The 22236-nt window shown below is 36.6% G+C and overlaps 1 protein-coding gene and 1 non-coding gene across 3 annotated transcripts in view; one reads left to right on the forward strand and one right to left on the reverse strand.

Moving 5' to 3' along the window:
* LOC144377293 (uncharacterized) overlaps positions 1 to 22236 on the forward strand; it is an 85989-nt gene that overhangs the window by 49555 nt on the left and 14198 nt on the right. The window contains exons 1-3 of one of the 2 annotated variants that reach the window (XM_078047700.1): positions 3196 to 16274; positions 17591 to 17843; positions 22044 to 22132. In XM_078047700.1, the coding sequence (XP_077903826.1) occupies positions 17702 to 17843; positions 22044 to 22132 (231 nt within the window). In that variant the 5' untranslated portion in view covers positions 3196 to 16274; positions 17591 to 17701. Of the gene's footprint in view, positions 1 to 3195; positions 16275 to 17590; positions 17844 to 22043; positions 22133 to 22236 lie in introns of those variants that run through there. The other variant, XM_078047701.1, reaches the window with a different exon arrangement.
* On the reverse strand, positions 13340 to 13412 carry Trnav-cac (transfer RNA valine (anticodon CAC)). The gene has a single exon. It is a non-coding gene; the product is annotated as a tRNA-Val (tRNA).

Consider the following 22236-nt stretch of genomic DNA (forward strand, 5'->3'; position numbering starts at 1 on the left):
TGGTGATAATGATCATCATGAAAACTCAATTTTTTTTAAAAGCTAAATTTATTACTTTTATTACTTGGTGAGAGCCTGATGTTTGATTAGGGAGATTTATATATAATTTATTTATTTATATATAATTTATTTCTTTTTGGCACATAGTAACATACCACTGCCGTTTTTGCCCTCTTACTGCAGAGGCAAAAAAAAGAGACTAGCATGTAAACTGTAATATTAGAGTTTATCACTAAAGTAGATTTATAAAAGATCACAGTCAAATATCATAGGCTCTCTACATTAATTCTTTTTCATTCTACTTTTATGAATGAATTCTCTATGAACTTAAAATTCACTAAAAGAACAAAGGCACAAAAAATAGAAAATCAAAACCTTGAAAGACAGAAAACTACTAAATTGCAAAAATACTGAGAGGTGAAAAGTAACAAAAAAACAAAACAAGCAAAATAAAATTTAACACAATAATAGAAAGAAGTTATAACTATCAATAATAGGGCTGGGGATGTGGCTTAAGCAGTAGCACGCTCGCCTGGCATGCGTGCGGCCCGGGTTCGATCCTTAGCACCACATACAAACAAAGATGTTGTGTCCGCCGAGAACTAAAAACTAAATATTAAAATTAAAAAAAAAACTATCAATAATAATCTTGAATGTAAATGGAAAAAAAATCATTAATCAAGAGACAGACTAGATGGATTAAAAAACAAACCAACCCAGACTGTTTCTGTGATGCCTACAGGAAACTTATTTCACTGGAAAAGATACACAGACTAGAAGTACGGTTGAAAAACTATATGTTATGCAAATGGAAACTAAAAGTGGGATGGAATAGCTTTACTTAAATCAGATAAAGCAGACTTTAAATTAATAAACTATAAAAAGGGACAAAGAAGGTCACTGTTATTGATAAAAGAATCAATTCACTAAAAAGATATAACAATTGTATTTACACATATACCCAACATGGAACCACCCAAATATATAAATATATTAGATATAAAGGGAGAGACAGGCTTTAATAAAATAATTGTTGAGGATATCAGCAACCCACTTTCCTTAATGGACAGATCATTCAGGAAGAAAAATCAACAGAGAAATGTTTGAGTGGAAGCATATTATACAGCAAATGGACCTAACAGACATTTACAGAACATTTCATCCAACAGAAGCAAAATACACATTTTTTCTCATCAGCAATGGAACATTCTCCGGAATAGATCATACCTTAGAACACAAATTGAGTTTCAATACATTTTTAAAAGTTGAAATCATATCATGTACCTTCTTAGACCACAATGGATTTAAACCACAAGTCAACAAGAAGAATGTATAATACACAAACACATGCAAATTGAATAACATTCTGTTAAATGACAAGTGGGTAATGGAGGAAGTTAAACGGGAATTAGAAATTAATGAAATGACAGTACAACATACCAAACTCTGTAGGATATAGCAGAAGCAATACCAAGAGGGAAGCTTGTAGCAATAAATGCATACTTAAAACATAGAAAATTCTCAAATAAACAACATAACAATGCACCTTCAGGATTTAGAAAAGCCAAACTCAAAATTAGAATAATTAAGATTAGAGATAAATATGTAAAACTAAAGAAAAAATTGGTTTTGAATAGTTGGTTTTGAAAGGATAAACAAAATTGACAAAACATTAGCTAGGTTAACTGAGAAAAAGAAGACCCAAATAAATAAAATCAGAGATGGAAAAGGAGAAATTATAATTGATAATTGATAAAAGGAGAAATTATGATTGATATTATAGAAATACACAGATTCATAAGAAACTATTATGAACAATTATATGCTGATCAATTGGAAAACCTAGAAGAAATGGATAAATTCCTGAACACACAAAAGCTACTAAAACTAAATCAAGAAAAACTAAGCAGATTTATTATAGTCAGCAGATTGAAACTGTTATTTAAAACTTGCCATGTTATGGTTTGGATGTCAGGTGTCCTCCAAAAGCTCACGTGTGAAACAATGCAAGCAGGTTCAGAGGAGAAATAATTGGGTTGTGAGAGTCTTAAGCCAAGCAGTGAAATAATTCTCTGAAGGCGATTGAGTGGTAACTGAAGTTGTAGGGTGTGGCTTTGGGGTATATATTTGTATCTAGCAAGTGGAGAGCTCTCTGCTTTCTGATCACCATGCAAACTGCTTCTCTCTGCCACACTCCTCCATCATGATGTCCTGCCTCACCTTGAGCCCTGAGGAATGGAACTGACCTTCTATGGACTAAGACCTCTGAAACTGTGAGCCCCTAAATAAACCTTTCCTCCTTTATAATTGTTCTGGTTGGGTCCTTTAGTCACACCAGTGAAAGAGCTGACAAAAACATGCCCCCCACCCCCCAAAAAAAGTCTAGGATCTGAAAGCTTTACTGTTGAATTCTACAAGACATTTGAAGAAAAACTAATTCTAACTCTTCTTAAACTATTTCAAAAAACCGAAATGGAAGCAACTCTGCCAAACTACTTTTATGAGGTCAGCATTATTATGATACCTAAACCAGAAAAAGATGCAACTAAAAAAGAAAACTATAGAGCCATATACCTGAGGAATATATATGTAAAAATTCTCAAGAAAACACTAGCAAACCAAATTCAACAGTATAATCGAAAAGGTCATATGTCATGTCCAAATGGGATCCATCCTAGGGAGCAAGAATGATTCAACATATGAAAGTTAATAATATCATACAATACACCAACAGAATGAAAGACAAAAAAATATAATTATTTCAATATATACAAGAAAAAAGTATTCAAGAAAATTCAATATCCATTCATAATAAAAGCAACAAATTAGGTATATAAGAATATACCTAAAATAATAAAGGATATATATATATATATACATATATATATATATAAATGAAAGACCCATAGCCAATACTGAATCTGGAAAAGCTGAAAGCATTTCCTCTAAGATTGGGAAAAATACAAGATGTCTTTTTTTTTATGATGCCCACTTATGATATTCTTATTTAATATGGTACTAGAAATCTTAACATGAGCAATTAGACAAGAAATAAAAAGCATCCAAACAAACAGAAGTTAAAATTATCCATGTTGGTAGATGATTCTATATATAGAAAAACAAATATTCCATAAAAACTGTTAAAAATTTTAAATGAATTCAGTAAAGTTGTAGGATACAAGATAGCGTACAAATAAAGAGAAGCATTTTTACATATCAATAATGAACTTGCTGAAAAAAATTAAGAAAGCAATCCCATTCACAACAGCTACAAAAATAAAATACTTAGGAATAAATTTAACCAAGAAAGTGAAAGATCAACAATAAAATTATAAACACTGATGAGAAAAATTATAGAAGACACAACAGGAAGGATATTCCCTATTCATGAATGAGAAGAATATTGTTAAAATAACCATACTACCCAAATAGATTTACAGAGTCAATGCCATTCTCATAAAAATACCTACCGCTTTTCTCACAAAAATAGAAAAAAATCCTAAAATTCTTGTAGAACCACAAAAGACTCAGGATATCCAGTTATCCTGAACAACAACAAAAACTGCAAATCTGGGGACATCACAACACTTGACTTCAAAACATACTGTAAAAGTATAATAACCAAAGCAGCATACTGCCATAAAAACAGACACACAGAACAGCAGAATAGAGAACCCAGAAATTAGTCCATCTTCATACAGCCAACCAATTTTGACAAAGATTTCAAGACACCGTGGAGAAAGATAGTCTCTTAAAAAAAAAAATGGGCAAGCTAAATTGGATATCCATGTGCAAAAGAATTAAACTAGATCCCTTTGTCTCACCATGCACAAAAATTAATTCAAAATGGATCAAAGTCCTAAATGTAAAACCTGAAACCATGCAAACTATGAGTAAACATGGGGATATACCTTATTGGTTTAGGCAATGATATTTTATGTAGGTACAGGTGACAGAAATAAAAATAGTAAAATAGTCAAGTGGGATTGTATCAGATGAAGCAACTTTTGCACAGCTAAGGAGCTAGTCAATAGAATCAGGAGATAACTTAAAGCATGGGAATAATATCTAGAATACATAGGAATCTCAAAAATTTGAACACCAAAAAAAGAAAGTCAAATGACACAAACAATAAATGGGCTAAAGAACTAAACAGACATTTGTCAAAAGAGGACATGAATATGAGAATATGAAAAAAATTGCTCAATCTCACTAATTATTAGGGAAATGCAAATCACAACCACAATGAGATGATACCTCACCCTAGTTAGAACGAACAGAAAGAAAAAAAATAACAAATGTTGGTGAAAATGTGGAGAAAGCAGAACTCTTATTCACAGTTTGTGGGAATGTAAATTACTATATCCATTATGGAAAACATTATGGAAATTCCTCAAAAAACCCACAAAAACCTAAAATTAGAACTACCACATGAACCAGCAATTACTCTTGGGAATATATGTAAGGAAGATGATATCATTATACCAAAGACACTAACACTATCATTTTTATTGCAGCACTCTTCACAATAGCTAAAATACAGAATCAACCTAGATGCCCACAAGTGGATGAAGAAAATGTGTATGTATGCAATGGAATATTCAGCCATACAAAATAACAAAACCCTGACATTTGCAGCAACATGTGTGGAAAGAGAGGTCATTATGGTGAATGAAATAAGCCAGACCCAGAAAGACAAATGCTACATATTGTCACTCATTTGTGGAAACTAATAAATCAATCTCAGAGAAATACAATGAGATAGTGGTCACTAGAGACTGGGAAGGCAGTGTGGGAGTTGGGGAGAAAAGTCATAGGGGCACCAAAATACTGAGAGGAAAGACCAGTTCTGTTTTATCTATAACAGTAGGGTAACTATTGATTAAAACAATCTATAAGTATCAAAATGACCAGAAGAGTATGAAATTCCAATAGAAATGATTTCAAGAGATGGAAAGGCTTATGACCATGACTTGATCACTACACATTTTTTATATGTGTTGTAATACCATATGGTGTATAAGTATCTCAAAAATTTAAAGTAAAAATTCTTGAAATGAGACCTTGATATGTATAAATGCATTATTACTATATTTTGCTTAGGACCTCCCTCTAGGCAAATGTTGTGTTGTTCCTGGTCCCTCTTTATTCTCCCCCCCCCAATATTTTCCATTTGATCTTTGAAATATTTGATTATTCCTGTCTTTAATTTGCATACAGAAAGAGAATTGCATCTACTCCAAAATTGCAATTATTTGGTATATTTCAATGCTTACTGATTTTTTTCTCTTAATCTCCTCCATTATTACAGATTATGCATCTTTGTTTTCATTTCAATTTCTGTATTATAATGGGTGTTATACTCCTGTTAATCTTCAAAAGGGAATTTAAATTTGTAACTGAATTTCCCTGTACATTCAACAAGACAGCATATGCATTTAAGAGAGAACAGGAGTGTTGTAACTTCAAAATGGAATCATGAAAATTCTGTCCTTGGTGTTTCATACACAAAACCTCGGTATTAATGTGCTGCTCTGCTTATACTCAGCTCATAGCTCTCTCAAGGCCTCTTAGCGAGTAGGGCTTCTTATGAATGATATAAATTTGGGTATTTAATTACATATCAATATTTATTCCTTTTACTGTTTTTTTTGCTTCAATACAATTAGATTTACTTTAAGTTTTGAAAACCATGTGACCCAATACAGGTTAGTAAAAAAGCAAGGCTAAAAAGGTTTAATAAAATCTCTTCATTTTTTGTGTGAAAAAATAATTCTATATTTCTTTGTAATTGCAGTGCCCTAGGTGTAAAAATTTATTCATATCTTTTGAGAATCTAGGCTGTGGTATACAGGTGAAGGCTAGGGGACTTTGTTGATCTTGGTGTAGCCGATTTGCCTCATTTGTAAAAATCAGGTAAATAAATTGTCTTATGTTTATGAGAACTGATCAAGATCAAATACATTTAATTACAACAATACCAATGATAGCTAAATACATGAGGGTTAAATGTTACTTGTCGATATTCTAAATACCTTATGTGAATTAACCCATTTGCTCACCCGGCACAGCTGTGATGGGAATACTATTTACAATCATCTCCATTTTGCAGATGAATAAATGACTACAGATAATTGAAGTATGCTCTCCAGGGTTAGCATGGCTAGTAAGCTGTAAAGCTAGGATTTGAACTCAGGTCCACTTGAATAACTGAACAGTATCTTCACAAATGTAATTATTTTTCAAATGCTGAATTTAAAAATTGCTTCAGCACTCTAGAATGTGGTATTTACTAAACAGAATTTTGGCTAGTCTTCATACTAATCTAAAATTCCACACTCTGTTCCAAAGGATGTGTTTTCCCCACCATCTTAATTTAATTACATCTGAAGCTGTTCAGATAGCCATCCATCTCCATTACATTTTCCACAGCAGCTGTCAGCCTGAGGAGAAAATCTTCATATTAAAGCAATTGAGTCCACCGCCCTCAAGGCACATCAAGATGCAACTCGCAGGCCCTCTTCCTCCACCATGCCTCTTGCTACTGCTGTTGCCTCACCTCTTTCCTTCCGTTTACAATCTAGCTTGGCAAAGCTTTTCAGACCTCATCTTCCTGACTTCTCTGCCAGCTGTTAACCATTTCCTGATTCTTTAAACTCCTCTGCTCATTCTCATTTCAGGTTTTTTATTTACCATAGCTTATGCCACAATATTTTTGCATAAATGCCTCTTCATCACACTTTGTTTTCTGAACACAGGAATTTTTGCATCCCCACCTGACATGTTTAATGTTATCTGAAACAGCTACCATTGAGAATGCTGGCAGGTAACCCCATACTGACTCCTTGGAGATGGCAAAGAATCTTATTCCAGGAAAATTGTGGATATCATTCAAAACTTCAAGAGAAGTCTTTTCCTCCATACTTAGGAGACTGCATGTTTGAAGACCCAGGAGAAGAATGCTGTGAAGGATGAGTGATTAAAGTTATCCAAGAAATGGAGACAAGATACTATCTTAAATGGGATCATGGGAAGGATGCTAGGGAATGCACAGGTGAGGGATGGGTCCTTGCCTTCTTAGTTCTGCTCTTCCTCAGCTCAATTTCTTCCTTTCTAAAAACAAAGTGTTCAAAAAAATTTTCTAATGTCAGAAACAATCTGATAGGAAAACTGTTAGCATTCCCTGAAACAAACTGTGCTGGAGATTTTGATGTAACTCACTGATTCTATTTGGCTTTGATGATTTGAGCGGCACCTTTAAGATGTGAGATTTCACACTGAACACACATGGTGGGAGGCTGGAGCTGGGCTATGAGCTCAGCTGCTAAAGGTGTTCGGGACTCTAAGGAAGCTTGGCAGTGTGAATGCACCTGTTGTATGTGTTTTTGAGAAAATATATACACTATAGGCGTTGGGGTGTCACAGATGGTCATGAGGATGCAATCCCCACAAGGTCAGAATATGTTTGAATCAAGGTAACACAGATGGGTGATGAAATGAGAGAAAAGTCTTTAAAGTTGTTAACAAAGCGGTAAAGGTACATTGTCAAAAGTATGATATGGGGGCTGGGATTATGGCTCAGTTGTAGACTGCTTGCCTAGCACGAGGCACTGGGTTTGATCCTTAGCACCCTATAAAAATAAATAAATAAACTAAAGGTATTGTGTCTATCTACACTAAAAAAAAAATTCTTTTTAAAAAAAGTATGTTATGTTAGCTATCTTTTAAAAAATAACATGAATACAATGGTCAAGTTAGAGTGAGTACCTAAGAGACTTTGAGTAAGGTACTCTTGCCCTTTAAAACCTAATTTCCTTACCTTTAAAGTAATTGTCATAATCATTCCCTAGTATTTTAGAGGGAGGGAAATAATTCACATTGTTTGGAGTGTGTGCTAGTGAGGGATTCCAGAGAAATAAATAGATAGGACAGTCAAGTGCCACACAGTAATGTTTTAGTCAATGTCAGACTACAATAAGATGGTATTCCTGTAATCATCTAGTGACGCTGCAGCCATTTTAAGTGCACTGTGTTGTTTGCAAAACAAAACAAAAATAGATATATATCTAAGGATGCATATCTAAAACTACATCTTATTACTAAGCAGCGCATGAGTGTAGAGGTGTGAGAAGGGTTTTAGTAAGGGGAATTGGCTTACCTGATTAAGGAGGCTGAGAAGTCCCTTGATAGGTCATTTGCAAACTTGAGAAACAGGAAATCCAATAGTGTGCTCAGTTCACAACCAAAGCCTCAGACCAAAAAACCTACGGAGAAGACACAGTCTGAGATCAAAAACCCAAGAACCTATAGGGTCAGTTGTGGAGGAAGGCCCCCAGGAGTCCTGGACTCTGAAGACCAGAGAACCCAGAGCTCCCAATATCCAAGGTCAGCAGAAGATAGATGTGAAAGACATCCCGGCTCTGGGAAAGAGAGCAATCATTTGCCCTTCCTCTGCCCTTTTGCTCCATCTGAATTCCCAGCTGATTGGATGGCCTCCACCCAAGTGCCAATCTTCTCTAGGAACGCCTCCACAGACACACCTGGGGCAGCTCAATTATTCTAGTCCATGCCAGATCACCTGGATTTCTTTTTCAGCAGAAGAGGGGAGAACTCCGTGCTTACTGCAGCATTGAGGATGATTCATGCAATGATTGAGAATAAATAATGCTTTGACAGCTTTGTGTGTGTGTGTGTGTGTGTGTGTGTGTGTGTGTGTACGTACAGCTGTTTATGAGAACTAATCAAAATCAAATACACTTAATTACAACAATACCAATGATAGCTAAATACATGAGAGTTAACTGTTACTTCTTGCTATTATAGATACTTCATGTGAATTAACCCATTTGCTCGTCCAGCACAGCTGTGGGAATAGTGTGCCTGACACACTATTAGAGCTGAAATTATTAAATTATTAAAGTATGTAATTTATAAGCATGGCAGGCTCATCTTGGGGCTAAAATAATTTTGCTGTTAAACACTAGAGATGGACATGTTAACTTTTTCCTCGTGTGATAGGTATCACCTCTTTCTGAATAGTTTGGGTGAAATAAAGATAGTCATTCTTAACTGTCAACTTGTTTATTAAATAAATATGTTGTAATCAATTAGGTTTCATTATGGTTTAAGAAATTTAGGTGTCAAAACCCTGCAATAACAGTTTCTTGAATTGCCTTTAAGTGTATTTTTGGTAGATGTAAGGTTCACATTGTGTTTAATACTTTATTAAATCTTTATATATACTGTATCTTATTTGATCTTCCTAATGAGGGGGATAGCTATTATTGACCTAGCTGTAAACTTAAGAAAACTAAGCCTCAGAGGAACTAGATATCCAGACCTGGTACATACTGCGAGCCAGACTTTCTGACCCAAGTCATATACCTTCTCTCTCCACCTTGACTTGTTGAAGTCATAGGTCTCTGGGTTCAAGAATTTAGAAACTCAAGTTTATTTAGATACATTCCCACAGATTTTAATTAACTCTCCTCAGAGTTAGGAAACAGAACTTCTTAAATACTTTCTGGTCTTTGTTATCCAATACCCAAGCATGGATTTCTGACTGTTGTAGTAGAAATCAATCAAGATATATATCCTGAGTCACTATAGGTAGGATTTGCAATAGCTCTCAAAATAATATTTTTTAAAACACCAAATTATTGTTACTTTAATTTTACTACTGTCTTTTATTATCTGTTAATTCTTAAATCTTATAAACTACATATGGCATATGTTCTCTATTAAACTCACTGACAAATAAACAAAAGCTTTCAGAGATTTTGAAATGCCTGTGAGATATTGCTGAAGCTATACATGGCCTTTGATGTGTGCCAGGAGAGGCTTTAACTCTTGATTTAGCAAAGAAAGCATTTGAAAGGTGGAAGAACTAAGTGATCACAAAAACAATTGATTACTCCCAGGTGTGACATCTCCAAGCAGTGGGCTTTTCTCAGAAACGGTTTTTCCCTCCATTAAAAAAAAAGGAAAAAAAAATCAGGAAGATGTCTTCTCTTTTAGTGTGGTGAGCTAGATCAGCAAATGGAAAACTTGAGGAATATGGGAAACTAGGGGACTGTGGGAGAATGTCATGCTCAAGGTGAGTCTGGTCAGTATGTGGTCACTGAGCCATGTGAACCAAGTGACATTGTGTTAGCTTCCTAGGGCTGATGTAATAAAGTACCATGGAACTGGGAGGCTTAAAATGACAAAACTTCATGTCTTCCAGTTCTGGGGGCCTGAACTTCTTTCTGAAGACTCTAAGGGATGAGTCTTCCTTCACTCTTCCTAGCTTCTGGTGGCTGCTGGCAATCCTTGGCATTTCTTGATTGGTAGATACATTAATCTCTGTACTGTGTTCATATGGAGTTTTCTGTATACTTGTGACCAATTTTCTTTGTCTTTTAAGAACCTCTATCATTGGCTTAGGGTCCACCCTAATCCAGTATGACCTCCTTTTAATTTTGATTATTTATGCAAAGAGTCTATTTCCAAATAACTTCACACAGAGGTTCTCAGGGTTAGGACTTCACCTATCATTTTGCGGGGAGGGCATAATGCAACCCACAATATTTGATAGAAAGAAGATGTGGCCAATTTCATTCACCAAGCTGCTAGGTGTTAGTTAGAACTTGACACAGGCAACACAATTTTGAAACATAGCCCCATCTTAGAATAGTCATCTTAGCCACTCTGACTCAGCCTGCCTTAAACCCCACACAATATTCCCTCATACAATGAAAGGAAATTGTTATCTGGGACTGGAATCCTGAAAACACCTGGTTTGACATAGAACAGTGACCAAAATGATCCTTCCCTGACAATCCCCTTAGCAACAGCCTGACCACAAAAATTCCCCCCTCCCTCATGCCCCTGTAACTACTCTGAGCTGTAAGCAGAACATGAATCTCAGTCTCCACTTGGCCCCCCTCTGCAGGTTTGTCCCAAATAAACCCAGGTCCATGTTGAGCCATTTCTCCTCTCTTTATTTATTTTCTTCATTTAATCCAGAGGAAAGCCCCGAAATCCCAGGTATTCAAAAATCAGCAACAGCAGACATTACTGGAACCCTCATTGGACATGTAGGATTTTAGGCCCCATTCCAGATACACTGAATCAGAACCCTGTGTTAAAAGGGGCTCCCCTTGTGGCTTTATGAACATCAAAGGGAGAACAATGTTTTTGTTGGTCTTTTGTTTTTGTTTTTTGATGCTGAGGATTTAAACTAGGAGCACTTAATGACTGAGCAACATCCCCAGCCCTTTTAATCTTTACTTATTTCTTTAAAATTTTGAGACAGGATCTTACTAAATTGCTTAGGCCCTCACTAAGTTGATGAGGCTGTCCTCAAACTTGCAATCCTCCCGCCTCAGCCTCCTGAATTGCTAGGAATTACAGGCATGCACCACCACTCCTGGCTAAGTAGTGGTTCTTGAAGCATGAGCCTCAGCAGCATTGGCTTCCCCTGTGAGCTTGCTGGAACATAGGTTCCATTGAATCCGCTGACCCTGAACCTCTGGGAGTAGAACCCAACAAACTGGCTCAACAAACTCCATAGGTGGTTCTCATGTACTTAAATTTTGAGAATCGCTAACTCAAAGCAGGGAATTCAGAACTGTCATCCACAGGCAGGTGACAAAGAGAAAGTGCTGGAGAAGGCATTCCAAACTAGGAAGTGAGGAAAGGCCAGTCTGTCACAGGGTTGGTGGGGTGCCAATGCTCAAGCTCAGAAAACTTGTGTTGTTGTATTTGGGCATGGGGCAACATGCCAAACAGTGTCTTGAGGGAAGAGGAAAGAATTCATGGATGCCAAAAATGAGACCAAACCCGGTGCCCAATCTCGTCATTTGAAAAGATGAGTTTTTCTGTATAGGGCAGTGGTTTTCATTTCTTGTTTCTTACCTCTAGAAATTAATGGAAATCAGAGGTGAGGAGCTGAAATACACATTTTTCAGAAGCTCTAGAGTGGATTCTAATGCACAGCTGTAGTTGGACCCCTTTGCCTTAGGGAGAAAGAACTTTTGATGAAATAAAGCCATATCCATTTGATGCAGAATAGTTTGCTCTATAGTCGCCTACAAAGGTCTTCATAATATGTCTATAGTAGCTGTTAAATAAACCTGAGAATGCAGCCATAGTGTATTTTCTGTTCTATAAATGATTTTCAAATTTGTGTTCCAAATTAAAGAATCCTTTCCTGGGCTTGAGAGGTTCTCAAAACATTTTAGTCATTGAACAATCTATCTGGTCACAGTTTGCTGTGTGCACAACTATTCTGAACAGAGGCAGTCAGGTCAATAAATGTCCAGGTACCTGTCACACAACAGGTATGTGGGCCACACTTACTGTGCATGGCCTCTCATTTGTGTATGTAGACAGATGTATGTATATGCATGTATATGTAGGTAACTGAATAAAGTACATAAAAATTCCTGTCCTCCTGGAACTTCTGTTCTGTTGAGAGAAGACAGGAGCTACACAAATATCAAAAATTCATTATCTGTCAGATGGTGATAAATACAAAAGCAAGATAGTGTAGGGTGTAAACGTCTTCAGTGATATGGGATGATCAGGAAATGCCTGACTCAAAGGTTCACTCCAGGCTAAGAAATCGATACATACTTTTAGGGGACATTGTGTTCTATATCAAGAATAGACCAGTGTGGCTGAGGAAATTGCCCCCATGTCCTCCCTCTTACCCAAGAAACCTTGGGAATGTAGAATCGGGCTGTCTAATGTGATAACCACAGCTATATGTGCTGTTGAGATTTACATGAATTAAAATGGAATAAAATTTAAAAATAAATTTCTCACTCATACCAGACAGATTCCAAGTGTTCAATAGCCATGTAGCTTCTGTCTAACTATAATGAACAGTAAAGAGAACATTTCATTTGCTGCAGAAAATGCTTCTAGACAGAGTTGCTCTTGAATAAAGAGGAAATACATGGGGAAATTGTTTAACATTGGAGCATCAATGACTGGGTTCAAATGCTAAAGAAAGCACATGGGACTAAGACTTAGTAAGACCATAATATATAAGTACAACATTTCAGAATATTTCTTCATTTTCTAAAAGGAGTTCTTGGAGCATTCTTTAATGATGTTATTAATATTACATTAAATTCAAACCTTACCCATACAAAGTTACACCTTCCACTGTAAAGCATTGGTTTCCTGTGTAAAGAAAAGACTGTTAACTAAGCAGTCATTTTGTTCCTTAATCATTCTCACCAGTGAAGAGATCTTTTCATTCCATTGATATATATATATATATATATATATATATATATATATATATTTATAGTTGGACACAATGCCTTTATTTCACTTATTTATTTTTATGTGGTGCTGAGGATCGAACTCAGGGTCTCGTGCGTGTGAGGCAAGCGCTCTACCGCTGAGCCACAACCTCAGCCCCTCATTCCATTTTTAAAACCAAATTTAGTTATACCCAATTCCACCTAGAAACATGAAAATTTAAAAAAACTAAAATACTGAATAACTTGTGATATTGAGAATGTGGTCCCAAGCTACAGTCTTTCAGCCAACCTGAATATCTACACACTGAGGAGTTATGAGTTATTGTTGGTGGGCTTAGGTGGGGGTCTTAGCCAGGGACCGGTTCATAGGAAGTTTAAGGAGAGGGAGTGACCATTGTCAGGGGCTTTTCCTGTGGCCAAGATGGGAGAGATGGTAGGAATACCATCGGGAATTTCTGTCTTCCCTTTTTTCCTGGTATGGCCTGAATGTTTGTGCTCCCTAAAGTTCATATGTTAAACTCCCCCAGGTGATGGTATTAGGAAGTGGGGCCTTTTGGCATGATTAGGTGGTGATGATGAATGGGATTAGTGTCTAAGCTAATTTAAAAAGACCTAAAGGAGCTTTTTTGCCCTTTCCACCTTGTGAGGACACAGCATAAAGGCAGCCCCCTATGAACCAGGAGGCAGGCCCTTGCCAGGTGCAGAATCTGTCTGTGCCTTGATTTTGGACTTGTAAGTACCCAGTCTACAGTTTCTTGATATAGTGCCTCAGACCAAGACACCACCTTTCCTTCAATTTTCCTTAGTTGGGATCATTATTGTTCCCTGCCTTCCTTTGTTCTTATTCTCTTAGGAAATCACATAAAACATCCTGATTATCAGGTGGCCATAATCAAGACTGGGCTAGGGGCCAGAGTGTTACTTCCTAGGGCAAATTTAGGTCTCACCGAGAACAGAAAATGCCAGATTTGGGGGCTGGGCTGGGGGTATCGTTCAGGGGTGGTAGAGCGCTTTGCCTAGCTTGTGTGAGGTCCTGTGTTCAATCTCCAGCACTGGGGAAAAAAGAAAAAAATACAACAAAATAAACAATCAACCAAATTTTTAATCATAGACACAATCTATCATCTGGTTGCTTTTAAAAGATAGTTTTTCTCCTGTGTAGTGAGATTTAAATAAATATTTTCTTTGTCAAAGAAAGCAGTCTAGAGATCATTCTTTGGGCAAAGCTATAAAAATATTAAATTTAGAAGAGACTCAATATAAAACAAAAGATATATTTAATTTTAATATAATATTTTTATATAGAAGCCACCAAATATAATTTAGTGTCTCAATAATAAAGTTAATTAATTTATAATAAGTCCATTGATAAATTAGGACTTGACAATAAGAGTCACCTTATTTATCTGGAAAATTGACTGGAAATACCCTAATTCACAAAAAGAAATTAAAAATGGCTTAGAAATATCGAACAGATTTGAAGAGACATCTAAAATGATACTAGTTACTAAATCTTATTTCTTGGTCATGGGTCTTCTTTGTGAATTTCTCAATAAATAGAAGAAAACTTTGGATTTCTAAATGGAGGACCTCCTAGGCACGGTTGCTTGTATTTATTATCTTGCAAATAGTCATGAATTCCTCGGAAATAATCCTTTAGTCCAAGTTTGATATTCTCTCTTTGAGAGGGAAAATGGCTCTCCTGCCTGATTTCCTGCTCCAGATACACCCCTGTCTTCTCTACTGGCTGATAAAGTGTTGTGAAATTTCCCAGTTGCCTTTGCTCCTTTGAAAATGACAGTTGAGAGAGAAGGCAGTGGTGGTGAGAAGCAGCTCCTAGGGCCACTCCTGCAAGGCAGGCCAGTCATGGCAATCCCCCCACAAGGCGGCTTCTTCCCCAAGAGACAGTTGGCATGTAGATCTCCTCTAATGGCAGAAATTGCACATCTCTAAGCTTGTGTATCTGCAGGAACTTTGTTCTTGCATGAGATTCAGGAAGCCCCTTCTTTGTCATAATCTTTTCTGCTTTTCATTTTCATTTCAATCATAAACAAAAACATTACACCCTCCATAGACAGCGATATGCATGTTTAATTTTAGAATTGTGATGGATATAAATGATTTTCCATGAAAGCTCAAACACCAGTTTAGTAAAAAGCAAGCTGTGAATGTTCTTGCTCCAGTTTGCATTTTTTATGCAGAGCCTGTTCCTTTATCTAGGTATGCGGCTTGTCCCTGTTCCAATCTAGGATGACACTTAGAGAAATACTCATTTAGATAGTTTTAATTTGGTTTACAAGGATTTGTTTTAACTAATTGTATTTTGTCACAAAGTTGCATTTCATAGTCCTTCTAACGCCATTATATGCATTGAGATTTTTGTTAGAATTTTTTTCTTGTCAAAATAAAAATTGGGAGTATGTATGAAGTTTGTCTTTTGTCTCTCATTTTTCCATTTAGGTGTGTACCTCATTCTATGTATGGCATTCTTCTTTTCCCCTAAGCAATAATTAAGCTGAAGAAATCAGAGTGCCATTGCTGGAGCCAGTTCTACCCCCTACAATCTGGGGTGGGTTATTTAACTCCTGTGGGTCTCAGTTCCTTGCCAATTCCTACAAAGCATTTAGGACAGAGCCTAGCATACTGTCAGTGTTCCATGAATGTTAGTTGCTCTTGTGATGATCAAATACCGTCATATGGACCCACTCCTGACTGACTGCTGTGATCCCTCCACATGCTATGAGTTAGCAACTCAAACTGTTAACAGCCCCCACTTTTCCTAATTTTAATGAAGACTGACCATGTGGAGGACCCTGTGGTAAGTATTAGTGATAGAGAAACAGCAACAAAAAGAAGAGACTGCTGTTTTCATATTCATAATTTTACATATCCCTTTATATTTCCACAGCTATCAACAATTCCCCATATATAAAAGCCCCAATCATGCTTTGAAGTATATATTTCCTGGGCAGGGCCATTGGGCAGCACTTGGACAGCCCTCAACCAATCCTACAGGTAAAGGACTGAGGCTCAAAGAAGAAAGGTGGGATGTGGCTCCACCCTGCCATCAACACATCCTTCATGGAGACCCCACTGTGTTTGACACAAATCCTACAAATTCCTCGAGAAGGGCAGAGAAACGGGAAGCAAGACTGTTTGTTTTTGTAGCAGGGATTAAACCCAGGGTCACCTAACCACTGAGCCACATCCCCAGCCCTTTTGACATCTTTTTTAGAGACAGGGTCTCATTAAGTTGCTTAGGGACTTGCTAAATTGCTGAGGCTGGCTTTGAACTCATGATCCTCCTGCCTCAGCCTCCTGGGTCACTGGAATTACAGGAGTGTGCTACCACCCCCAGCAGGAATATGTTAAGATGAGAATATGTGCTTGGGTTTGAATCCTCACACGATCGTTCCATGACCTACTTAATAGTTGCTTGACCTTGGTAAGTTGTTTTACCTCTCTGTGCCAATTTCCTCATCTCTAAGGTGAAGATAATAATATCGCATAAGGTTGGCTGGAAGCCATGGCACATGCCTGTAATCCCAGCAGCTCCGGAAGCTAAGGCAGGAGAATCGTGAGTTCAAAGCCAGCTGGCCTCAGCAAAAGCAAGGAGCTAAGCAACTCAATGAAACGCTGTCTCTAAATAAAATACAAAAAAGGGCTGGGATGTGGCTCAGTGGTTGAGTGCCCCTGAGTTCAACCCCAAGTGCACCCCCTCCCCACACCAAAATAAATAAGTAATAATAATATCCCAGGCAGAAAGTGTTATAAAAATAACAGATCTATGACTGGCAGGGAGGAAATAATCAGTGTTTATTATCATCACTATAAGCAGCAATGGCAGTGGTGACACAGTTACCATTCTCACCCTTGAGGGAGAGGAAGGCTAGGCTGCCTCTGCTGTTGACACACAGTTCCAGGTTTTCTCCTCTGTAGGGAAAAGAAGGTTGTAGAGATCTATGGATTAGTGAGTGTGAAACCAGTCAAGATATTATTTAAAAATCCTTCCTTGAGATGCTGTGCTTTGTAATTTAACTGGATCAAGTTATAGTGCACTCGAGTATACGGTGAACCCCAACACTGATGAGTGGGTAATGTTACTAGGAGTGAATAAGGAGGGAGGGTGGAGTGAGTAACACTTATTAAAAACAAATTGTGCATTGACATTGTACTAGAAGATACACTACTGTAAGCATTAGACAGTACAGAATTTTCTGAAGGAGAAAGCTAGTTTTGAATATAACAATTATTCTATATGTTTGTCTAGTGTGTTTCTATACATTATGTTACTATAGACTTAATGTGAGTACCTGACCTTCATTTTACAGGTAAAGGAAAGTGAATATCAGAAAAGATAACAAATGCACCCAGGACTGTACAACCGGCAGAGGCAACGTCATGGATAAAAGAGGTACAGTGTTAGTGAGCTGTGCTCTCACATGGATACGACAGTGAAGTTCCATCCCAACTCAGTTGGAAGGGAGAAGGATTCTGAGGCTTCACCTGGGGCCAGGCAGAAAGTGTGCCATAATCAGCTGACAATGTCTGGCTTTGGATGGAAGAGAGTGACTTGCTTTCTAGGTAAATATTAAGATATGTGTCTTATTTGCTTGAGCACAGATGAAGCAGGATTTAAGTCTGCAGCTGGTAAGGGCAGACTAAAAGGAAAGGCAGGAAAGGTGAGCACACATTGTAGAGGAGATTGGAAGATTGACATCGTAATTTCCACAGTTTGGTCATAGTTTTTACAAGCTGGTATTGTCAAACACACCACTTTTTTTTTTTTTTTTTTGTCATGGATAGACAACAGTTTCTAAGAAGGAAAATTCAGGGATAGAGATTTCCAACTGAACTACTCACTGTGGTCTTGGGGAGGTCCTATTGTGAGTGTGTGTGTGTGTGTGTGTGTGTGTGTGTGTGTGTGTGTATCTTTATTTTATTTATTTATTTTTATGTGGTGCTGAGGATCAAACATGCGAGGTAAGCACTCTACCTCTGAGCCATAACCCCAGCCTCCCTAGAGTGTACATCTTTATGGAAGAGAATCTTCCATGGCAAGTAAGATGGCCACATCTTTCACAGAGGTTCTAAGATCACAAATGTAAACAGAAAACCATTATCTCCGAAATCATACGGTACCAAGATTCCAACTAAGCAGTCCTAATGGCAAGGCCAGCAGGCACCTGCCTCACCATGAGTAAAAAAGGAATGGCACCATCTCTTTGTGCTTTGACTGTCTGCCCTCCATATTAGTGTGGCATGTGGTCGTCTCTGCTAGCTGACAGTGGAAAACCACTTCCCCTCTCTGTGGCCCTGAAAATGACAACCACATGTTGTTCCAGGCTTTCCTCTCAGTTTTATTTTCCAGGTCTTAACTCATGATTGCCCTCTGGGTTTCTGTAATGGTAAGGGAATGTTTTCAATTGAAACAAGAGTTCCTGCCAAATGAAAGGACATGAAAACATGATTCCTCATCACATATTTGGTAAATCCCCTACTCTCCTTTCAAATGCAGAATTTGGGGGTTAAATTACAAGAACACTTTCAAGTGCAGCTTAAAAAAAAATCTGTGTTTATCTAAAATCACAGGCAATCTTTATATGAGCCTGGATATTAAAACTGTTTAAAGGCAGTGTATTAAGGAAGACTTTTAAATGGAAATGGGTAAACTCTACTGAAATAGACACTTGAATTAAATCATTGCTGAACTACTACTATGAAATGAAGAACTGATTTCATTTGAATATTCTAAGTTGTGATTGCTGTCAAACAATTTAAAACAAATTGTCCTTACTAATGATAAGATGACTGGTAAGTTTTTGTGTTATAAGACCTTTGATGGTACCCAGAAATTTTTGGGTATTCAATCATCTCTTCTTTTTTTTTTCCATCAGTTCAATATAGTCCTACATATTATCAACACGTAATTTGTTTGTGTTTAACAAAACTTGAGTTTTCCTCTTTTCAATCCTACATATTCTCTTACTACTCGGGGCTTAATCTTTAGAGGTGAGTAGATGCTGTAGCAAACGATAACAAAAGCTAACATTTGTCAAGTATTCCTCATGTTCAAAAATTGTGCCACGGGATTTAGATGCAATATCCCCTTCTTCACATCTTAAAAGGGAGATCATCTGATTAGCCCATTTTTAAAGGGATGAAGACAAACCTCCAAAAAGTTATGATATTTGTTCAAGGCCTCACAATTTATTAGTGTTGGAGAAAGGATTCAAATCTACCTATTTTTTTTTTTAAATCCAGACCTCTGTTTTAGATCTATAAAAACCAGCATGAAAAGTCTTTTCTATTCAATTATAATCCTAAGGAGAGTATAAAACCAGATAAGAAATTAAATCTTTGAATTGAAAGAAGTAAAATTCATGTAGGCACAAGCCTCTGGAGTCCCCAGTGGGCTCTAAGAAGTCCTGCAGAACAATTTGCCCAAACAAGTTACCAGCGGAGAAGGGAAAAGTACTGAAGCTTCTTAAATCCCAATCTAGTGCGTCTTCCACTGATGATAAAGGTTTATGAGTGGGTAATTATGTTTTAAGATTACATTGAGGTATAAAATACTACCATTATGTGAATCTCAGAAATTAAATTGGGGCTTATTGCTCTATCAAGTACAGCTTATTTTCACGTTCTCAGTTATTTCGTCGTCAGGGGCCTGGGGTAGTAAATGGAATGTCAGGATGCAGCTAGGGCAAATGACTCATTAGGACTGTGATAAGGCTGGAGACCATATATTTCAGACTTCAAAACTGAGATAGCTTTATTAGTATTAAATGGTTACAAAACTCATTATCTGCTACTGAATGTGTTAGTCATTCAGAAAAAGGCCAAAGAAGAAATAAATCTATTCATCAACCTTAGAGTCAATTTACTATTTTACCATTTTAGTTGATTAATTCTAGGCTTTATTTTATATGTGTCTGTATATATTTCCCACAAAATGGGTTATAGTTTACATGTTATTTTTAAATTCATCCCCATACTCAGTGTATTGGCTATAGAATAACTTCTCAGTCTATGTGTAGAGATGTAGCATAATTGTTTTTAATGGATATAGAGTATTTCATTTTAAAATTGTGGCAAAATTTACTTAATTAATCTTCTATGGTTAGAAATTTATATTTTACTCTTACATTTGGGTTATTACAAAATCCGAACCAGTACATACTTGTGCTTAACACCTTTTCAAAAATCTGACTAATTATTTTCTTACTATAAAATTCTAGAAACATAAATGCCAAATCAAAGAGAATGCAGAGTTTTAAGGCTTTGGAAGTTGTTTGCTATTACCTTCCACTGTCATACCAGTTGCTAAATATTTGAATATCCCAAATAATATGACCAGAAAGTTATATTACTTTGTGTTTAATGCCTATGTTTTGTACTAATGTTGGACATTTGTCATCTTCAAAGCATGAAGTCAATGATGATTAGTTGCTTTTCAAAGCTCATGGATAGACATATAGTTGCCTACATCTTTCAAAAAATTCTTCTAAAATAAATTTATAGTGGGTATTTTCATTCTCATTTTGGAGATAGGGAAAGGGAGAAAAAAGGACATTAAAGGAACTTACTTTTCTAATTCAGTAGAGATAAACATTCCTTGACTCTTTGTTGCTATCAAAATGATGAAAGATTGGTTTTGATCCTTCTCTCTGCCTACTCTTTCTCCACTTTGGTTGTGTCCCCTTATGCCATCCTCTCTATGCCTTCAAATTCCTTCCCCTAAGGCTTATCAGAACCAGCTCTTAGGTTCCAGAGCCAAGAATGAGCATTCTCATTTATACACATCTCAAACATTTAAAGTGATTCACAAAACTTTGAGACAAAACGAAGACATTTTGACAGCTGAATTTTAGGCATAAGATAATAGATGGAGAGGTTCTTTTAAGATACCAGGATCTTAGCAAACTACAGAAAGCCAATATTAAAATATTTGGCTCTTTTCGACATAGATTGGCCACAACCAAAAGCCCTAGCTAACTCACACCAAATGAAGATCATCACATATTCTAACTTCCATTACTTATGGTTATTTTTTATGTTTTGGAGTGTGTAACTATTTAGTTTTACTTTTTAATTGAAAATACTTTTGGGCTAGGGATGTGGCTCAAGTGGTAGCGCGCTCGCCTCGCATGCATGTGGCCCGGGTTCGATCCTCAGCACCACATACAAACAAAGATGTTGTGTCCGCCAATAACTAAAAGAAATAAATATTAAAATTCTCTTTCTAAAAAAAAAAGAAAATACTTTTATAAACAAACTATTTTTACTCACAAATATTTGTTGAAATATATTAAGTGTAGACTCTATGCTAGCTCTTAAGTATATTTATGACAATTCTATCCTATTTCACCTGCTTGAAGTAGAAAACATGTTCATGCTTTCCTCTCTTTATAATAATTATAACCACATCACATGCACACACAGCATTAAAAAAAATCAAAACAGTGTAATTAAATAAGAAAAATCCTCTCCCATTTCACCATCTTCCCTTCCAATTACAGAGGAACTTATTTTTTACTTTCTTTCTTTTCTTTTACTATTTATGGTAAACTCCATAATTCTAAATAAGATACTACAATTCATATGGATTGATTTATCAGTGTAGATTATAATTTTGCCTTCATGTTAAAAGATAATAAATGTAGTTTATTTGTACCAAGGCCCATTTCTCCTCATTTCTCCTGGATTCTTTTAGATTTTGTGAGATGTTATGTTTGTAACATGTTCACCCATTTTCCATTCTCTCTTTTTCCTTATTGATAGAGGCAACATGTCCAGCTGTAAAATCCATAACCATAGACTCCATTTGGAAAAGAAGGAATTCTGCCAGAGCTGCTCCTCTCCCAGCACAGGTACTGTCCCCACGCCCCACTACCCACATATACCTTACTGAAATGTGGAAGTAATGCCTGCAGGTGCAGCAGCCAGGTAAAGGCCATGAGTTGATAAATCTAAC

This window comes from Ictidomys tridecemlineatus, chromosome 4, assembly GCF_052094955.1.
Source record: "Ictidomys tridecemlineatus isolate mIctTri1 chromosome 4, mIctTri1.hap1, whole genome shotgun sequence".
Classification (NCBI taxonomy): domain Eukaryota; kingdom Metazoa; phylum Chordata; class Mammalia; order Rodentia; family Sciuridae; genus Ictidomys; species Ictidomys tridecemlineatus.